General features: G+C 39.3%; 1 protein-coding gene across 1 annotated transcript in view; it reads left to right on the top strand.

Moving 5' to 3' along the window:
• The window catches only part of LOC308051391 (sorting nexin-2-like), a 47,621-nt gene that overhangs the window by 21,933 nt on the left and 5,992 nt on the right, over nt 1–19,696 (top strand). The window contains exons 8-12 of the mRNA XM_080361819.1: nt 6,702–6,777; nt 8,070–8,183; nt 8,416–8,509; nt 13,844–14,049; nt 19,118–19,261. Of these exons, the coding sequence (XP_080217945.1) occupies nt 6,702–6,777; nt 8,070–8,183; nt 8,416–8,509; nt 13,844–14,049; nt 19,118–19,261 (634 nt within the window). The remainder of the gene's footprint in view (nt 1–6,701; nt 6,778–8,069; nt 8,184–8,415; nt 8,510–13,843; nt 14,050–19,117; nt 19,262–19,696) is intronic.

Genomic DNA, 19,696 nt, shown 5'->3' with positions numbered 1-19,696 from the left:
CCATTATATGGTTCTGTGTGTTGCGGCCTTTGATATAATCTCAATCTGTTATAAATACTACTTTTAAGAACACCAGTAAATATTGAGAGAAACAAAATAAGAGTTTAATGTTTCACAAGATACATTTCTTTATTATCGTAATCACGGAAACATGATTTTGTACATGAATGTGTAAGTGAACATTAATCAATGCAATTAAATTTGTTTCAAGCATCAGGTAAACATATTACAGGACACTATTGTAAAGAACAAAAATATCTGCTCTCTGGTGTTACAATGCACATTTTGGTGCAAGTATTAATACACAATAGTGTTCAATTCAGCTATGTATTGCAGAATAACATGCCACAGTCCACTTCAAAGAGGGTCATGACATGCAGCTTGTTAATAAAATGTTGTGGTATATAAAACTGCCACATGTTAATTCATAAAATATATAGTGGTTTATTTGGATGATTTTGAAGTGATTTCATTGTGGAATTTAGTCCAGTACAAACATTCAGAGTTTCTTGTTATTTGGAACAGTCTCCTTTTAGGTGATGCATTTGGCTTCAGGTAGAAATGCCTCCCAGTATTTTATTAGCTTGCAGAGAAGGTAAACAAACAAATAAACAAAAAACACACACCTTACTTGAAGTACTGAATGCTGGAAAAGAACACACATACACCTTCCTCCTCTTGTACTAAATTTGTCTCCACTGGACAAAGTAAGAACACAGGTGCTTCCATTTACATGATCCATTGTCCATTTGTAAATTATCCATTCACATTATTACATGATGCATGAAAACGACAAGTAATAAATACACAAATCTGCAAAGAGTTATTCTTACACACTGAGCACATTGCCATAGAATACAGTTATACAGAATTTGTTTACACTATGAGTTTGCCATTCTTACCTCTAAAGGTGTTTTGTTTTCTAATTATTTTATTTTTATTAAACGAAGTTGGAGGTTTATATTGCCAGATTAAAAAAGGAAAGATTCCAGACACTCATTTGGGAACCAGGCCTACTTCTGAGTCACTGAAAGCTAGTTTACTGCTGTACAGTTTTCAGTACTACTTTTTTTTTTTTTTTTAAAAAAAAAAAGAGCAGATAAGCATTTGAGTATTCAAGTCTCTTCAGTAAGCCTACACACATATTTAATGCATTTTATTCCAATCTACAAATATTACTTGAATAAACAAGACCCTCTACTCCCCAACCCCCCCTCCCACCTCCCTGATGAAGCTTCTTTCTTGCTTCCCTGAGTTAGGGCTATGCAAGTGAGAACAGTAATAGCCGAGAAACAGCAATCACTATATTCTCCTGCAATATATTACAGACTAGAGTTAGTTCTCCATGTTTTAGAAACTGCTATACTTAAAGGCTGCCTTTTTAAAAATAATCTAATAAGGAACATATTAAGTATTAACTTGTACAAAAATTTTAAAATTTCTTACCTGCTGTTGTGTTTGCACTAATGATTCTAAGTACTTGATAATAACAGTTTTGAAGTCTTTCACTCGTTCCCTCTGTTAATAAAGTAAATAATTATAGCAGATTAACCTCTTAACCAAGCTTGCTTGAAAATCAATATTAGGTCCATACTGGAACCAGTACTGTTTAATATCATAATCAATGACATAGATAGTGGGATCGAGTGCACCCTGAGCAAGTTTGCAGATGGCACCAAGCCGAGTGGTGCAGTTGACATGCCTGAGGGACCTGAAGACATCCAGAGGGACCTGGACAAGCATGAGAAGTGGGCCCATGCAAACCTCATGAGGTTCAACAAGGCCAAGTGCAAGGTCCTACACCTGGGTCGGGGCAACCCCTGGTATCAATACAGGCTGGGGGATGAAGGGATTGAGAGCAGGCCTGCGGAGAAGGACTTTTGGGTACTGGTGGATGATAGATTGGACATGAGCTCGCAATGTGCGCTTGCAGCCCAGAAGGCCAATCTTATATTGGTCTGCATCAAAAGGAGCGTGGCCAGCAGGTCAAAGGAGGTGACTGTGCCCTTCTACTCTGCTCTGATGAGACCCCACCTGGAGTACTGCATCCAGCTTTGGAGCCCTCAGTACAGGAAAGAAATGGACATGTGGAAGAGGTCCAGAGGAGGGCCACCAAGATGATCAGAGGGATGGAACACCTCTCCTATGATGAAAGGCTGAGAGAGTTGGGGTTGTTCAGCCTGGAGAAGAGAAGGCTCCAGGGAGACCTTATTGTGGCCTTTCAGTACTTAAAAGGGGGCCCATAAGAAAGATGGGGACAGACTTTTTAGTGGGGCCTGTTGCAATAGGACAAGGGGTAAGAGTTTTAAACTAAAGGAGGGGAGATTCAGGCTGCACACGAGGAAGAAGTTTTTACTATGAGGGTGGTGAAACACTGGACCAGGTTTCCCAGAGAGGTGGTATATGCCCCATCCCTGAAAACATTCAGTGCCAGGCTGGATGGGACTCTGAGCAACCTGATCTACTTGAAGATGTCCCTGCTCATTGCAGGGGGGTTGGACTAGAAGACCTTTGAAGGTCCCTTCAACCCAAATTATTCTATGATTCTATGACATACAACTGATATTGTTCAAATACCTTTGCTATGGAAGGGTGTCAGAGAAGAGTCAGAGATCACTCAGACAGATCTCATCTAGTAGTTAGTTTATTGAGTTCAAATCACTAAATTTAGGTATGTAAAATATTTAATAAGTACAGATGGATTTGTGGTCAATACTCTAATATTTACTACATTTAAAGTTAGTATGGGATGCAAAGATCATTGCTTAAGGTTACTATATGTATCTAAATGGTACCTGCATGCAAAAAATGTCACTTAGCAGTCCGTTGATGCCTCGTACCAGGTAAGGGATATCTCAGCCAAGGGGTAACCTTGAGAGGCATCCCTACTCAAGGGTGTGAGAGACTAAAAGGGTAATGTCTCAAACATTGTGACAAAACCAGTTCCACAACATCCAGCCACAGGAGATGGGACTTCCTTCCTTCCTTCCTTCCTTCCTTCCTTCCTTCCTTCCTTCCTTCTTTCTTTCCTTCCTTCCCTCCCTCCCTCCCTCCCTCTCTCCCTCCCTCTATTTCTGTTCTTTTGCTTTCCTTTTTATAAGTAATATAGTAATGTAAGGTTTAGAGCCCCACATGTGCTGCAAACTTTTTTTGTTTACCAATTGAGCCTAAATAATGTAAATTGTTCTGCTGATACCTAAAATTAAAAAAAATAGTAATAAAATAAGTTAATAAGAATAAGGTTCACAAATGTTAGGTGTTAGGCACTTATTAAAATTCTAAAATCTTAACGTTTAGTTTTAGAAGTTTCTTCAGTTCACCAATTTTACAATATCACTACCAATTTGTCAACTGGGCCAAACTGCAAAATAAAAGTCTTTTGTTTATGGACCTTAAGTATTGTGTATACTCTTTTCCAACCAAGGGGACCAACGAATCTGAGTCACCTCTCCCCCACCGATACCTGATACCTCTGGGTGGGACGTGAAAAAGTGGTGATCACTGCCATTCAGCCAGCTGCTATAGAGGGAGAGCTGATGGCTGATGACCCTGATGGCTGCACATATTTATAGTGTAAAGTCAGATTTTCTACTGTGTTCATGCAGTTTCTGCCACTTATCAGCCCAGTCTCCAGACAAATGGTTGTGGGGTTTTGTTTTGGTGCTGGTTTCTTGCTGATAGCCTTGCACAATAGGATTAACTCTGGTTAGGCCTACTTGTTGAGCATCTGCCTGGACCTGAGTTCAGTTAGTTAAAACAGGAGGGGTGCACGCATCACAAAGGGTACTGTTACTGATGTGCTGCATCATTCCTTCATGTTGACACGGCTGGTAAAGCCTTTCAAAAGCAACAAGTAAAACTTCTACAACTTATGGTCACAGACAGATGAGTCAAGTATACAGAATTAATTTTGGTATGATTTTATAATATGCACGTTCTGTGATGTGATTCTGTGTGATTATAATATCATATGAAAACAATACACCATTTAACAGTTTCAGTTTAACTAGAAAATTAAAAGAAATCAAAGGTTTTTGATTGTATGTCAAACAGCATATCTAAAAGATAATATATTAATCTCTTGAGCTTTTGGAATTCCAGAATTGGAAAAATATCTTTGCAGAATCTTGTTGCTACCATCCTTCTGTTAACTAATAGAAGAACAATGAAATGGAGAAATAAACTTAACAGCAGAGTCAATTATACTGTTAAGCAGCATTCTTTTATTGACAGCGCTGGGGAGGTCTGGGGATCATCCTCCGTAAGTGCTCCAAATACTGGATGCTCTTGCGTTGCTTATATTCACATAATTATTACATATGCATTACAATTTTTGAAAATTTTGATATCAAATACATCTACTACTAAGAAATAATTTATTATGTTAGCTATAATTGTTTAGTTTCTTACTTACAATGCATCTATTAATTATTAGTTAAATATAAACTAAGCACTCTGCTTCTGAGCAATGTATTACTTAATCTTCTGTCTCCCTCTTGTCATGCAGAAGGATCTAAAACTTGAAAAATATCCCGTCATTTTGCAGGTGGTCAGAAAGCATTTATCTTATGTCAATTGGTTAATGATGGGTACGTCTTTTATAACTTAATCACAGTATACATGAATTTGGCAGCTTCCTTTCAACATCTGAATTGATACTGACCCTTGAAATACTGATAGGTTGTCCTATCTTACAATTGTCCATCACTGAAGATTGGTATACAGCTTAATGTTTGCTACTTAAAATTGCACATTCAAGTTACTAAAGTAATTCTGTCAGTTGCAGCAGAACTGTGAAACGCATCCTGGCTGTACACCAAGCCTGTTGCTGAAAGAGTGGTGTTATAAGATATGAAGACTTGTAATAACAGCTGAGATTGGAGTAATTAGACTTAAGACAACTGAACAACCACTTCCAGACAGCTTTAGGTCTCTGTCTGTGAACAGAGATGACTGGTTTCCTCTTTGGTTGGTCACTTGAACAACAGAACTTGCATTAGGAAAAGTTTAATTCACAAATTTGTGTGCATGCTTCAAGTATTGCTTTTTCATTTTTTTCTTAAAGGAGTTAAACTAGTATACCACTTTCAGTGGATGCTAAGCACTCTTCCCATACTGGGAAAGGGACTCCTCAGTACTTTTGATAGTGTTGGGAAGGCTTCACAGTATATTGTTTCTTTTTTTCAGAAACACCATGTAAGTCTTATCTGGCAACAAGCAACTTTTTCATCATGTTCCTAATCCAATTTTAGCTAGCTTTTCCATTCAGAACCAAAAAAGTCACCTACCTACAGAGGTGTTCAGAAGATATTTAGAGGCAGTGGTTATGTTGCTGTTTCCTAAAGCCAAGGAAAACGTATTAATGTGCCCCAGAAAGACCAAAGAAATCTCTTCTAGATTGCTCTTTCTAGATTGCCCAGAGCTATGGGGAAAGTGGGCAGGAAAGCTATGTACTTTTTTATTGAATTCACTGAAGTTTATGCCTTAGAATAGTGAACTTGAATACTACAAGTCTGACAGGTGTCTTCAAGCATACCTCTAGTTATCTCCAGTGAAAAATGTTAGTTATTTCCCTTGGAGTAAGTGCTGTTCTCTAGCAGCAAAGTTCTAAAGAAAAAGCTCTTTGTTGTGTCAAATTTAACTTGTACTTGCTATTGACTGTCAGAACAAGTGAGGAAAAATTGAACAATCTAAAGTATGAAATAGTTTCACTGCAACTCTTAGCTTCTTTAGGAAGAAAAATAACGATCTGGTGGCCATATCTAATGGAGGATGGAGAAAATACATTGTGTTTACAATATCAATGTACTCAAACTTTCAGATTCCAAGCAATTTGTGACTGTAATGGGGCAGCTCTGGTACTTTACAGCCAAGGTTTGAGCAAAACTAAAGCTTTGCAAAAAGTGCAAATACTGTTAATGGTGTTATGTTAGTACATCTTAATTAGCAATATTGCATACTTTCTCATACTCCCATGATCTTTTGAGGTTTTTAAGTTTCTGTAAAGCATTTTTGTAAATATCAGACACTTTCCATTAATACATAATATTAAAATCAGTTATGACAAACTTGCAGCAGTTTTTTAGTGAATTTCCCTCTTCTCCTCATATTTGTACAATCAATAGTTTTTTAGATCCAAGCAGAAATACAAAAAATTGCAAAAGGGAATTGCACTGATTTAATTTCTGGGTGGATGAGTTGCGTAGAACTAATTTAGGTTGAAGGCTGTCTAGCCAGTGAATAAATACCAGAAATACCCAGAACAAGTTCAGCTCACTTCTCCAAGACTTCCTTTAAAATTCTAAAACAAGCCAACCAGAATTAGCTCTGTCAAAAAGAGTGTTCACTGCACTGTATGAGAATGTGTTTAAACAAGCCCATCTGTTTTCTGGCTTAATTTGGTTGTTGTTAGAGCAGGAAGCCTTTGCTGAGGTGTTAAAAATGTCAAGCATATTATTTTAATACTGTAAAACATAGATTTATGGCAAATTATGACACCAAAAGAAGTTTGATGTAAACAAATTAGGTTAGAAAACCACTGCCAGCAACTTATCTTTAGAGATAACTTAAAAAGTGTTCAAACCCCGTTTACATGCTGCCTGCATTGTACCCATTCTTTAACTAAAGGACATTTTCTGTATGTTGTCAGGCACGTGAAATCTGTTTTCTTATCTAATATTTTAACTTTTTTTAACTCATAGGTATCTACAAAGAACAGTAAAACACCCTACCTTGTTGCAGGATCCAGATTTAAGGCAGTTCTTGGAAAGTTCTGAGGTATTTACGTTCTTTTAAGTTCCTTATTTTTTTCCAGATATGGTAATGTACAAAGTAATGTACTTTTTATATTGAGACCTAATGTTCTAAATTAATATGAAATTAAATTGGATTGTATCCTTCATGGGACAGAGTGACAAAAGGCTACTTTGGTAATGATGTACAAAGTCTATTGCCTCTACCTCTGATAAATCTTAGGTTGATAGTGACCAAAAGCTATCTGCTGTTCAATGACATCTGACAAGTGAGTTAATCTGTCCGGTTGTGAGTGAAGCTCATCATACACAGAATGAACACCCATAATCAGTGCTACTGAGGGTTAATCAAGATTATGAATTAAACTGGCTCAGAAACAGTTCTTACCTCTAGGAGTCAAGCTTGAGGTTTATTGGCATGATAGTGTGAACAGGTATGCAGTGTTGCTGGCCATGCTAGATGTTTTGTGGATAGAGGACTTCAGTCACCAGTGCTATCTATCTGGCACCTTTCACAAAATTAAATGTATTGTGGAACGGGTTGCCTGTTATGTCTCCAAAAACATAAGTCTATACATGTGCATAGTGGATTTGCTGTAATAGTGGATTGTCTTTTGGCTAATGTCAATATCTTAGCTATGCTAATAAGTCACTGAGGCCTCAATACTGACAAAAGCATCACTGACAGATAACTTAAATTATCAGTGCTACTGACACAAAATATCAGATACAAAAGGTAAATGGCCTGACATTGGGGCCTTTTTGTACAGCATGTTTAGACCAACATTAACAAAGAAAAATATCAGTTTAAAGTTTGTTAACTTACTCCTGAGGATTTCCTAAATACCTCACAAATGCACAGTTCTCACAATACTTATGAGGTAGGTTTTGAAACCTGGCCTATATTTAAAAGCAAAAAGACATCCAACTTTTTATGATCTGTACACAGTATGAATCCTGCATTTTAATGAAGTGTTTTACAGAATTTCTGTATCTTATTGTAAATCTAAGCTTTTCTGTTTCTGTAGTGGCAGTTTGTAGTATATAGGTGGCTAGTTAGGACCTTTGGCTAGTTCATAACTTCTGACAAGTAGGTTGTATGTTCCATTTAAACGTAAAGGTGTAGAAGAAAAGTAAATAGTCTATATTGTTAAGTTTTCCTTTGAGAATGTAAAAATAGTAAAACTGAGAAATTAGATTCCACTATATTGTAACACATAGGAGTAAAGAAAATAGTCTGTTGTTTTCTTTCCCCATCCAGTTAAACCTCCAGCCTTTTAACCAGTCTGTTTGCTCTTATTTGCCATTCACTTTCAGCTGCCCAGAGCGGTTAACACCCAGGCTCTGAGTGGAGCAGGATTACTGAGGATGGTAAACAAGGCTGCTGATGCTGTCAACAAAATGACAATCAAGATGAACGAATCAGATGCAGTAAGAGCTGATTTTTTTTTTTTTACTTGCATAATGAGTCAAATTAATGAGGCTCAACAATTGCATTTTAAAGCTGTAGAAGTAGAAAATGAGATAGTAATTTCTTTTTGGCTTGGTGTCTTAGCTGTATCAGTTTACCATCCTAGCAATAAATGGATAATTTCCTTCTTTAAAACAAGAAATGCTGTTGGTAATCTAAATTATAATGCCAGACCCTTTCCTTTTTTGTCAGTGGTTTGAAGAAAAACAGCAGCAATTTGAGAATCTGGATCAGCAACTTAGGAAACTTCATGCTAGTGTTGAAGCATTAGTCTGCCACAGAAAAGGTAACTTTTCTTGTATGTGACTGCATAAGCTTAAGTGCTTAGAACTTCAGAAAATGTTAATGAAACAGGAACTTAGTATGTCAGAGCTCTTGACTAACAGTTTTACAGTAAATTTTAATGCAAATGTCTTCTAACTCTTTTAGTTTAAACTGCTCTAGTATTTCTGGTATATCTGATTTTAATCTTAATTTTATCCAGAATATATATTATTCCTTCTGTTGAACTTGAAAGTTACAGTATTGATTAGCATAATTTTTTTTTCTTGCAGAGATTTAATACCATAACTAGCAAGTGGTATGCTACAGTAGACATCTATAAATGTATCGAGATCTCACGGTGTCACCCAACACCAAGAGAAAAGACAGGTTCTTTTAGGGATCCTTGGCAGAATGATTATGGCACTAAGTTGTAGTTACAATTAAAGCTTTATTTTTCTTAACAGGATTTTGTGATTAGTATAGCATAGAATTTATAATCAGAATAGCACAAGATTTCTGTAAGCAGAATCAGTGTAGTACAATTTTATAAGTAGCATAACAGAGAATTTTATAGCACAGCTTAGCTTATGGTTTCCAGTCACCTGGACCCTCTGCAGATCGGGTCAAATCTTAATACTTGGCTTGCCATATCAATATAAAATCATAATCTAGACTTGAAAAGACATAAAAGAATATGAGTCACTTACTCAGTCCTTGGAGGAAGCAAATTATGGTGGAGTCACCCCTGGCCACAAGGAGGTCACGGGTGTCACTGTCCAGCAGCAGTTCCAGTCCAAGTTCTCACTTAGGACTTGTAACTACTAGATTTTATAGATAGTTCTCTGTGTGCTGCTATGCTTCCCTGTTCTGTGACAGGGTCATCACCACCACCTGGTTGGCTGGGTGCTTGGGACCTTCAAGGCCAGTAAGGGAGTAGTCAGCCTGGCACCCAGGAATCTTGAGGCCAATAGGGTGGGGAAGAAGAAATCTGTTCGATTTGTCTACTTAGTTGACAGGACCTTTAGGACCTGATAATGAAGGGAAAGGGGACTAATATGTGACCCACTCAATCACAGAGAATGGCCTTTTGCCTTATAAAATGGCATTAGTTATGCTAACCATATTACCAGGGGTTGGGAGCAGGGGGTACCAGTCACATCCCACCCCATGACACTGTCACAAACAGGGAAGGACACCACTGGTGATGGTACCATCACCTCTTGCCCACGGCCTATAGCTTAGTAATGGGGTCATAAGGAGGACTCCATGGCAATAATGGGCTGCTTGTTGTCCGAAGGATGTTCATCTGAGGAGGGAGGAGAGTATAAAACATTGATTTTTAGTAACTGATATGCATAAAGATTTAAAGCAAGATATAACACAAAATAACATAATTCCAACAACTATAATAAGAGCTAATATTAACAGAACATGACAGGCCCATGCTCTGAAGTCAAGTAACCAAGACCACAGCCAAAACCAAGTTGATAGACCTTCTGACAAGGGTTGCTTGAGTTATTTAGTGAAAGTTACAAACTTGTCTTTAAATGATGTTTATATTATATTTGATTTGTTTAGATTCATTAGCATAAAAACAAGTGGTGTTTGACAGTACACATACACCTCCTTGTGGTGCTAGAAGATAATCTATGGCCCAATGGTTTTGAATAGCTAATTGTGAAAGTCAACTAATTTCCGATGGTAAATTAGTTAAAGCATCTGCAGTAGCATTTTTGACAATTCCAAGAATAGCAGAAATATTTACAGTAGCTTTTTCTAACTCAATAATACCTAAACTTGGAAACAATGCACACATAAATTGATGGAATCTCATTGGTCTTTTTACCAGGGGATCGATCACAAAATGCTTATGGCATACAGGGTAATGGTTGTATAAAAAAGTAGTAGTTAAATTTTTGGCTTGAAATGCATAGGGAACAAGATGTGCTATGGTACAAGTACTTCCCCTTGTGGTCGAAGACTTTTATATGTGTTTGTGCTACAGAGCCAGAACTGTCTGGATGCTAGAATGGTAGGCCATCAATTTGATTTAATAAGATTTCTCAGGAAATATTCCTCACACCATTGATAAGTGTCTTTCACTGTCAGGATGATCAAATTTGAGTAGGAATGTGTAGCTTATTCAAATAGTGTGAAAAGAATTGGCATATATATAGCTGGTTGTGTTATGCCAGTTACAGGTGGTCCAATTGTTGTTAGTAATTAACCAACCAGTATTCTGTAGAATGTAAAATGTAGAATTAGGACTAGTGAAATTATAGTATCTTTGGCAAAATGTACCATTAATATTCCATGTGATATTCCAGAGTGGTGAAATATTTAAAACAGTAGTGTTTGTAATCACTGATTTGTTTTTACAGATCTATGTGGTTCTTAAATTGGATTCATTACAAATTCTGATTCGATTACGGCATATCAGCTGAAACTGGGTTTGTGTCGGGTTTAGAGCAGAGTATAATCACAATGGCTTGTTTTCCCCACCCACGTTGAATTTGTATGTTTGGGCATTATAATGCACTGTGGCATTTTATCATAAGAATATGCCTTAAAAGTTTGAGTTTGTTTTGTGAAGTGAGTATGCCAATTTAGATTGGTACCCAGATGTTTAAGGAACGGGTTCACCTAACCACCCAAAATTAGTATCTGAAGATTGAGGATGGTGTAAACAATACAAGCAGTTTGATTCATTACTCATTTGAGAGATGATGTTCATGAACTGAATGACACAGTTATTGTTCCAGTCATGAAATAAGGAGGAACAGGGTACAAGTAAGGATGCTATGGGTGCTACGGGTGCTATGATCATAATTTTCCTGCAGTTGGAATTTCCACAAAGGTAAAGTGATGATTCCTTGGGTGCATTCCAGGTTTATTCAGGTCAAAGAATCCATCCAATAAATTATCTGGTCTTGGAAATTATCCAAGCTTCAGTGATAGTTAGAGAGAGTCCTCATTTAGAAATGGTTTTCCATATGCCCTGTTCTGAGTGAGTTAGTAAAGTGACAGATATTTTAACCATTGAAAGGTAGTTAATAAGAACAGTGTCACTCTGAGAAAAGTGACAGGCTGACAGTGGGGGTTTTAAAGTTTTTGTTGTTTGGAGAGCAGAAAAATGAGCTCATTCCACCAGGAATCTGGTGGGTGTCTGTCAGTTATTTAAGTGTCAAACAGCTTAAGGTACAGCTTTACCCCATTTTCCTGTATATAAATATTGCCCTAGAGTTCATTTTAGTAGACCATTCCATCTCTCAACCATGCCATTACTTTGGGGTCCATAGGGCAGGTGGAACACCCAGATAACTCCATTACATTCACACCATTCTTGTACGATTTTATTTTTGAAATGACAGCTGTTGTCATTCTGCACAGCAGAAGGCATGGGAATGTCAGCAAAACATCCATTAAGTTCCACCACAGTCATAAGACCATCAGTTTTCCTGCAAGGAAAAACTTTCCCTAAGCCTGATAATATTTCAACTTCATTAAGGATATAATGCCATGCTTCCAGTATTCGAGGGAGAGGTTCAACATAATCAATTTGCCAAGTGGACTAGGGGACTTAATTCCTACCCCCTATCCATTTGGTCCTGAAAAAGGTAACTTACTGACTGGGGCCCTAGAATTATTTCTTCATCATTTATTTCAAAAGCCTGTTTAGTGTTGCCCTGTATCCAGCTTTTGCCTCACAGAATATGCATGCACAATATATTTAGGTTCCCTAGTAGCATTTAGTATTTGGGGGGGTGCAAAAGGGAAGTTCCAATTTTACCTTAATTGAATAAGGAACCACTCCTCTGTTTACTAATATTTTCTGATGTTTCAGAGGGATGGCTCCAGGACATGATTCTGCTTTAATCATGGATGGTTGTGCTCCAGTATCTATGAGAAAATCAGGTTTTAATTTATCATTTACAATGGCCTCTGCCAGTCTGAGTCCCTAGTCTAGTTTCCCCAATACCGCTTTCTGATAGGAGACAAATCAAGATATTTTTGTACTTTGAAGGGGTTTCTCTGTATGGGAAGAGCACTAGGCAAAGGTGTAGATAAGTTTTCCTCCTTTTCTCTTTCTTTCGCTAGCAATTTTAATTTTTGAGAGAAGAAATGTCCATAAGTTTAATATTTTAATCACCCATGTATCTGTTTTGTTAAGACTGCTTTCCATCAATGATTTTTTTTCAATATAAATTAAATAAATCAAAGTTTGATTTGTAGTACACAAAAGACCATAAATGTACCTTCTGACACAAATTGCATTATGTTTAAATATGGGGTCACCTTTCAACTCTGCCCTTTTAAAAGTACATGAATGTGTCTTAAATTGCTTTCTCATACCTCTACCAGGAAGAGGCAGATATCTCTTGAGATCAGATGTACTCAAGGTTAAAGAGTATTTTAAGAAGTAATGAAAATGGGAATGCATCTGATTACTGCTGATTTGACACCTGCACTTAGATTTCAATAAATGCTTTTTTTTAAATAGTGGTATTTAAATTGTGATAGTTTTAAATATCTGAAGACTTTTCTTCTACAAATATTTCTGGTGTTCTGATGATTCTGCAAAAGCAGCACAGTTATAAACAAACCTGTGCTTTCAATCCTTAACTAAGCTGGATTACAATGAGATTTTGTTCAAAGGTCCTTCATAGGAGTTAACATTGTACATGATAATTTAACATGAGGTTTGATAAGACAGTTGCCTAAGTGTTTGTTAATGAATAAGCTTAAACCTTCAGCTTCACAGATGCCAGTCACTAAGTCGCATGCCTTTTTTTTTAAGGCATGTCAAAACATGAAAATATATTACAGTATACACAGTCTTGTTAAAGATACTTTAGTCAATAGAAAAGTATAATGGAATCAAATTTCACTCTGGTGTTGATGTTTTCATTGAATAATTCTCTTCCTCTTCTTCCTCCCTGCACTCACAACTGCATGGAACAACTTCACTACAGACCAGTTAAGATTGTCTTAAATTTGCTGTATAGGTGACTTGACTTTTGTTTTGTTGACTTGGACTTTTTCTGAACTAAGCGGTTGGGTAATACTGAAGTGACATTTTCTTCCATATATTTTGCAAGACACAATAGGCATCACAAAACAGGCTCAGCAAATTATTTACTGATGTTGGAGAGTTTTGGGTGCGCTATGTTCTCCTAAATGTGGTTTCATTGTGATCTCCTTGCGTATTGTATCTTAAGCTTTGGGAATTATAGTTTATATTTTTCAGTTGGTAAATTAGGGTTGCTGTAGGACAGAGGTCTGCTTGGTTGATCTATCTTGAAGAGTAACATAACAAATTAACTTCATCATACTGGATGTCACTCCTGTGTTTCAGAGCTTTCAGCCAACACAGCTGCCTTTGCTAAAAGTGCTGCCATGTTAGGTAATTCTGAGGACCACACTGCTCTATCTAGAGCTTTGTCTCAGCTTGCAGAGGTTGAGGAGAAGATAGATCAGTTGCATCAAGAACAAGCTTTTGCTGATTTTTATGTGTTCTCAGAACTGCTTGGTGACTACATTCGTCTTATTGCTGCAGTAAAAGTAAGTACTGCTAGGAGAAATGCTTATTTTTGTGTTTAGGGTCACATTTTGCAGTTTGTATATTTAAGGTAAATGGCCAGGGGGGTATGAGCAACCTGGTCTAGTGGAAGGTGTCCCTGCCCGTGGCAGAGGGGTTGGAACTAGATGATCTTTAAGGTCTCTTCCAATCCAAACCATTCTATCATTCTATGAATGTTTATATGCATTTGTACACTTGATTACACAGTTCAGACTTGCTGAGTTTTTGCCTGAAATTCCAATCAAGTAAAATGAATGAATCCATGATCAATTATTCCCATGATAAAAAATTGTTGACAAAAAATGGGCATGGATTAATAGGATCCAGACAAAATCTAAATGGTAAATATCTTCTAATTAGAGTAATATCAATTGTGCAGACTATTTAGGGACACCATACTAGTTAGCATGCTGTAAGTGTTTCTTTCAGGTAACTGATTTTTACAGTATGCTTATAAAATGTTTTTAAGAACATAATTTGGCCATATTAGATAACCAATAGTTTCAGTAAATAAGCAACAAATATCACTTGTGGCTCTACATCTCATTAAAGAAAGTATTCAGTTTTGGTGTATAGCATGATTAGATTTTGACATGGGGAGGGGGTTGTATTTGGTTTATGTGGCAAGGTTTTGGTAGTGGGGGGATCTGCAGGGGTGGCCTCTGTGAGAATAGGCCAGGGGCTGCCCCATGCCAGACACAGCTGGTTCCAGACAGCTCCCTAGTTAAACCACTGCTGGTCAAATCTGAGCCAGTCAGCAATGCTGGTGGTACCTCCGTGAAAACATATTTAAGAAAGGACAAATTGCTGCTCAGCAGAGCTGGTATGTGAGGAAGGAACTGTAAGAAACAATCCTGCAGACACCAAGGTCAGAGAAGGAGGAAGAGGAGGTGCTTCAGGTTCTGGAACAGGTATTTCCCTGTAGCCTGTGGAGAGGGCCACATCTGAGCAAGTGGATATGCCCTGAAGGAAGCTGCAGTCCTGGAGAGACCAGAGAGAGAGAGGAGAGAGAGAGAGAGAGAGAGAGCGAGCATGAGCAGGCTCCTGACAGGAACTGTGGCCTGTGGAGAGGAGCCCATGCAGAAGCATTTCTTGAAAGGTTGCAACCCAGGGGAAGGTCTTATGCTGGAGCAGGGGAAAAGTGTGAGGAGGAAGGAATGGCAGAGAGGAAATGTCAGGAATTTGACTGCACCCTCTCATCCCTCCTTTAAATTAGATTCAAAGCGGGATGGGGTTGTAGCTGGGCTTTCATCAGTGGGGCAGCACTCTAGAATTGATGGAGATGGGGAGGCCTCCCATACCCCAGGGTGAAATCAGTGTGCTCAGCTCACTCCCTGAAATGCCTGTATACAAATGCACGCAGCATGGGGAATAAGCAGGAGGAGGTAGAAACCTGTGTTCGGGCAGGAGATTATAATCTGGTGGCAATTACAGAGACATGGTGGGACAGCTCACACGACTGGAATGTGGTCATTGATGGCTATGTCCTTTTCAGGAAAGACAGGCCAGCCAGGCATGGTGGTGGAGTTGCTCTTTACGTGAGAGAGCAACTACAATGTATTGAGTACTGTCCAGGCACGGATGAGGAGCGAGTTGAGAGTGTATGGGTGAGAATTAAGGGGCAGGCTGGCAGGGGTGATACTGTTGTGGGTGTCTATTACAGGCCACCAGATCAGGGTGAGGAGGTTGATGAGGCCTTCTACAGGCAGCTAAGAGTGGCCTCACAGTCACAGGCCCTGGTTGTCATGGGGGATTTTAACTTCCCTGATGTTTGCTAGAAGGACTACTCAGCCAGCCAGCCACAGTCTAGGAGGTTCCTCCAGTGCTTTGGCAATAACTTCCTGATGCAAATGGTGGAAAAAGCAACTAGGAGAGGTGCACTGCTGGACCTCATCCTCACTAACAAGGAGGGTCTGGTTGAGGGCTGCCTTGGTTGCAGCGACCATGAAATGGTGGAGTTCAGGATCTCATGTGGCAGGAGAAGGATAGCAAGCAGAATTGCAACCCTGGACTTCAGCAGGGCCAACTTTGGCCTTTTCAAGCAATTGCTAGGGGAAATCCCATGGGCAAGGCTGCTTGAAGGTAAAGGGGCCCAAGATAGTTGGTTAGTGTTCAGGGACTGCTTCTACCAAACTCAAGATCAGAGCATCCCGACATATAGGAAGTCAAGGAAGGGAGCCAGGAGACCTGCGTGGTTAAACAGGGAGCTGCTGGGTAAGCTCAAGTGGAAGAGGAGAGTTTATAGATCATGGAAGGAGGGGCTGGTCACTTGGGAAGAATATAAGGCTGTTGTCAGAGGGTGTAGGGAGGCAACTAGGAAAGCTAAGGCCTCCTTAGAATTAAACTTGGCGAGAAGGGTCAAGGACAACAGAAAGAGCTTTTTCAAATACATGACAGATCAAACTAATAGCAGAGGCAATGTAGGCCCACTGATGAATGAGGTGGGTGCCCTGGTGACAGAAGACACAGAGAAGACGGAGTTACTGAATGCCTTCTTTTGTCTACTCTGCCAGAAGCTGTCCTGAGGAGCCCCCTACCCCTGAGGCCCCAGAGGAAGTCAGGACAATGGAGGAGTTTGCCTTAGTTGATGGGGACTGGATTAGGGTGCAATTAAGCAATCTGGACATCCATAAATCTATGGGTCCAGATGGGGGGATGCACCTGCGGGTGCTGAGGGAGCTGGCTGAGGTCATTGCTAGACCACTCTCCATCATCTTTGCCAAGTCTTGGGAGATGGGAGAGGTGCCTGAGGACTGGAAGAAAGCAAATGTCACTCCAGTCTTCAAAAAGGACAAGAAGGAGGACCCAGGTAACTATAGACCTGTCAGCCTCACCTCCATCCCCGGGAAAGTGATGGAGCAACGTATACTTGGTGCCATCTCAAGGCATATCAAGAATAAGAGGATCATTAGGGGCAATCAACTTGGCTTCACCAAGGGGAAGTCATGCTTGACCAACCTCATAGCCTTTTATGAGGACATAACAAGGTGGATAGATGATGGCAGAGCGGTAGATGTGGTCTACCTTGACTTCAGTAAAGCATTTGACACAGTCTCCCACATCATCTTCAGAACTAAACTGAGGGAGTATGGTCTGGACGATCGGGTAGTGAGGTGGACTGCAAACTGACTGAAGGGAAGAAGCCAGAGAGTCGTGGTCAGTGGGGCAGAGTCTAGTTGGAGGCCTGTATCTAGTGGAGCCCCTCAAGGGTCAGTACTGGGACCAGTATTATTCAATATATTCATCAGTGACTTGAATGTGGGAATAGAGTGTACTATCAGCAAGTTTGCTGATGACACCAAGCTGGGAGGAGTGGCTGATAGGCCAGAAGGCTGTGCTGCCATCCAGCAAGATCTGGACAGGCTGGAGAGTTGATGGGGAAAAATTGAATGAAATATAACAAGGGCAAGTGTAGAGTCTTGCGTCTGGGTAGGAACAACCCCAGGTTCCAGTATAAGCTGGGGAATGACCTATTAGAGAGTAGTGTAGGGGAAAGGGACCTGAGGGTCCTGTTGGACAGCAGGATGACCATGAGCCAGCGCTGTGCCCTTGTGGCCAAGAAGGCCAATGGCATCCTGGGATGTATTAGAAGGGGGGTGGTTAGTAGGTCCAGAGAGGTTCTCCTTCCCCTCTACTGTGCCCTGGTGAGACCACACCTGGAATATTGTGTCCAGTTCTGGGCCCCTCAGTTCAAGGAGGACAGGGAACTGCTGAAGAGAGTCCAGCGTAGGGCAACAAAGATGACTAAGGGAGTGGAGCATCTCCCTTATGAGGAAAGGCTGAGGGAGCTGGGTCTCTTTAGCTTGGAGGAGACTGAGGGGTGACCTTATTAATGGTTATAAATATGTAAAGGGTGAGTGTCATGTGGATGGAGCCAGGCTCTTCTCGGTGACAACCAATGGTAGAACAAGGGGTAATGGGATCAAGCTGGAACACAAGAGGTTCCACTTAAATTTGAGAAAAAACTTCTTCTCAGTGAGGGTGACAGAACACTGGAACAGGCTGCCCAAGTGGGTTGTGGAGTCTCATAGTCTGGAGACATTCAAAACCTGCCTGGATGCCTTCCTGTGTAACCTCATCTAGGTGTTCCTGCTCCGGCAGGGGGATTGGACTAGATGATCTTTTGAGGTCCCTTCCAATCCTTAACATTCTTTGATTCTGTTATTCCTGTGCTGCTCAGGCAGGGGGGAGGTAGAGGTGTTGGGAATGAAGGAGTGAAGTTGAGCCTGGGAAGAAGGGGTGGGTGGGGGAAAGGTGTTTTAGTTTTTGTCTTTGTTTCTCGCCATCCTACTCTGGTTTTAATTGTCAATAAAATAATCTTCCAGAAGTTGAGTCATTTTTACCTGTGATGGTAATTGGTAAGTGATCTTCCTGTCTTTGTCCTGACCCATGAAGTTTTTTCATCTTATTTTCTCCCCCTTTCATGTTGAAGAGGGGGAATGAGAGAGCAGCCATGAATGGGGTCCTGCAGCCAGACAAGGGTCAACCCGTCACAGGTGTGCCTAAGAATTTTATCCAGAAATATCTTTGAACTTGTCAGGCTCTTGGGAATATATTTTTATATTTTATATATATACACACACACACACACACACAGAATATATGTAGTTATAGTCTATGTGTTATTATATAGAATACATAAGATATAAAAATGTATACTTAAATTGTACTACCTCCATTCATTGCTAATAAAAATGTACAGCCAGTTATGCATATAGTCAGTTTAAAAGTTTGCTAGAATCTGTATTTAGAGAAGCATTTTTGTATTATAGCAGTTTGCAGTGGTTGCTTTGGTAGTATTGCAATGGGACAAGGAACATAAAACAATTTGCAAGACCAAGGTGTCTGCTCTAAAGAGGCTTCTTGAATGCCCTCTGTTATTTTTAGATGGTATTTAGGTGTGCAAGCATTTTGTCAAATGAAATCCAAGACACAGTGAGATTTCTTTTGAGTACACTTGTTCCAGTTTTGTCCAGAAATATGTTTCCCTAATAGGAATTTAGATAGTTTTAGCAATTGCAATTGCTTAATAGATGCCTGTACTTACAGGGTGTGTTTGATCATCGAATGAAATGCTGGCAGAAATGCCAAGATGCTCAGGTCACTTTACAAAAAAAACGTGAAGCTGAATCAAAGCTCCAACTTGCCAACAGACCTGATAAACTGCAGCAAGCTAAAGATGATATAAAAGAGGTAATGTTGTCAAGTATTTCTATTTTTCTGGAGGCCAGACCTTTTGTACTGATTCATTCAGTCCCCATTAATGCACTGTTTTATGCAGTTTTTCTAAATAATGTATTTGCTATTTTTCATATTTACTGAAATTGTTAAAATGAATTTATTTAAAATATGAGATGTGCACAATTGTTACCCATTCTGAGATATGTAAGGCAGTTGAATATCTTCTCTATAGAGTCTGGGAGATGGGAGGAGGGGAACATGAACATGGACAAGTTTAAAAATTCTTTTAACTGTTGCAGGTGACTTGAGTAGTCAGAAGAACATCTCTTGGCTTCTAAAGCTAAAAATCTAGTGAAAAAGACTAATAGAGAACTGTTCTCATATTTTGCTTAATGATCTAGCATATCTACTTATTTTTTTAAATATACGTATAATTTCAGTAAACAT

This window comes from Nesoenas mayeri, assembly GCF_963082525.1.
Source record: "Nesoenas mayeri genome assembly, chromosome: W".
NCBI lineage: Eukaryota > Metazoa > Chordata > Aves > Columbiformes > Columbidae > Nesoenas > Nesoenas mayeri.
The sequence above is the reverse complement of the archived record's forward strand: the minus strand, read 5'-3'. Positions and strand labels throughout refer to the sequence as shown.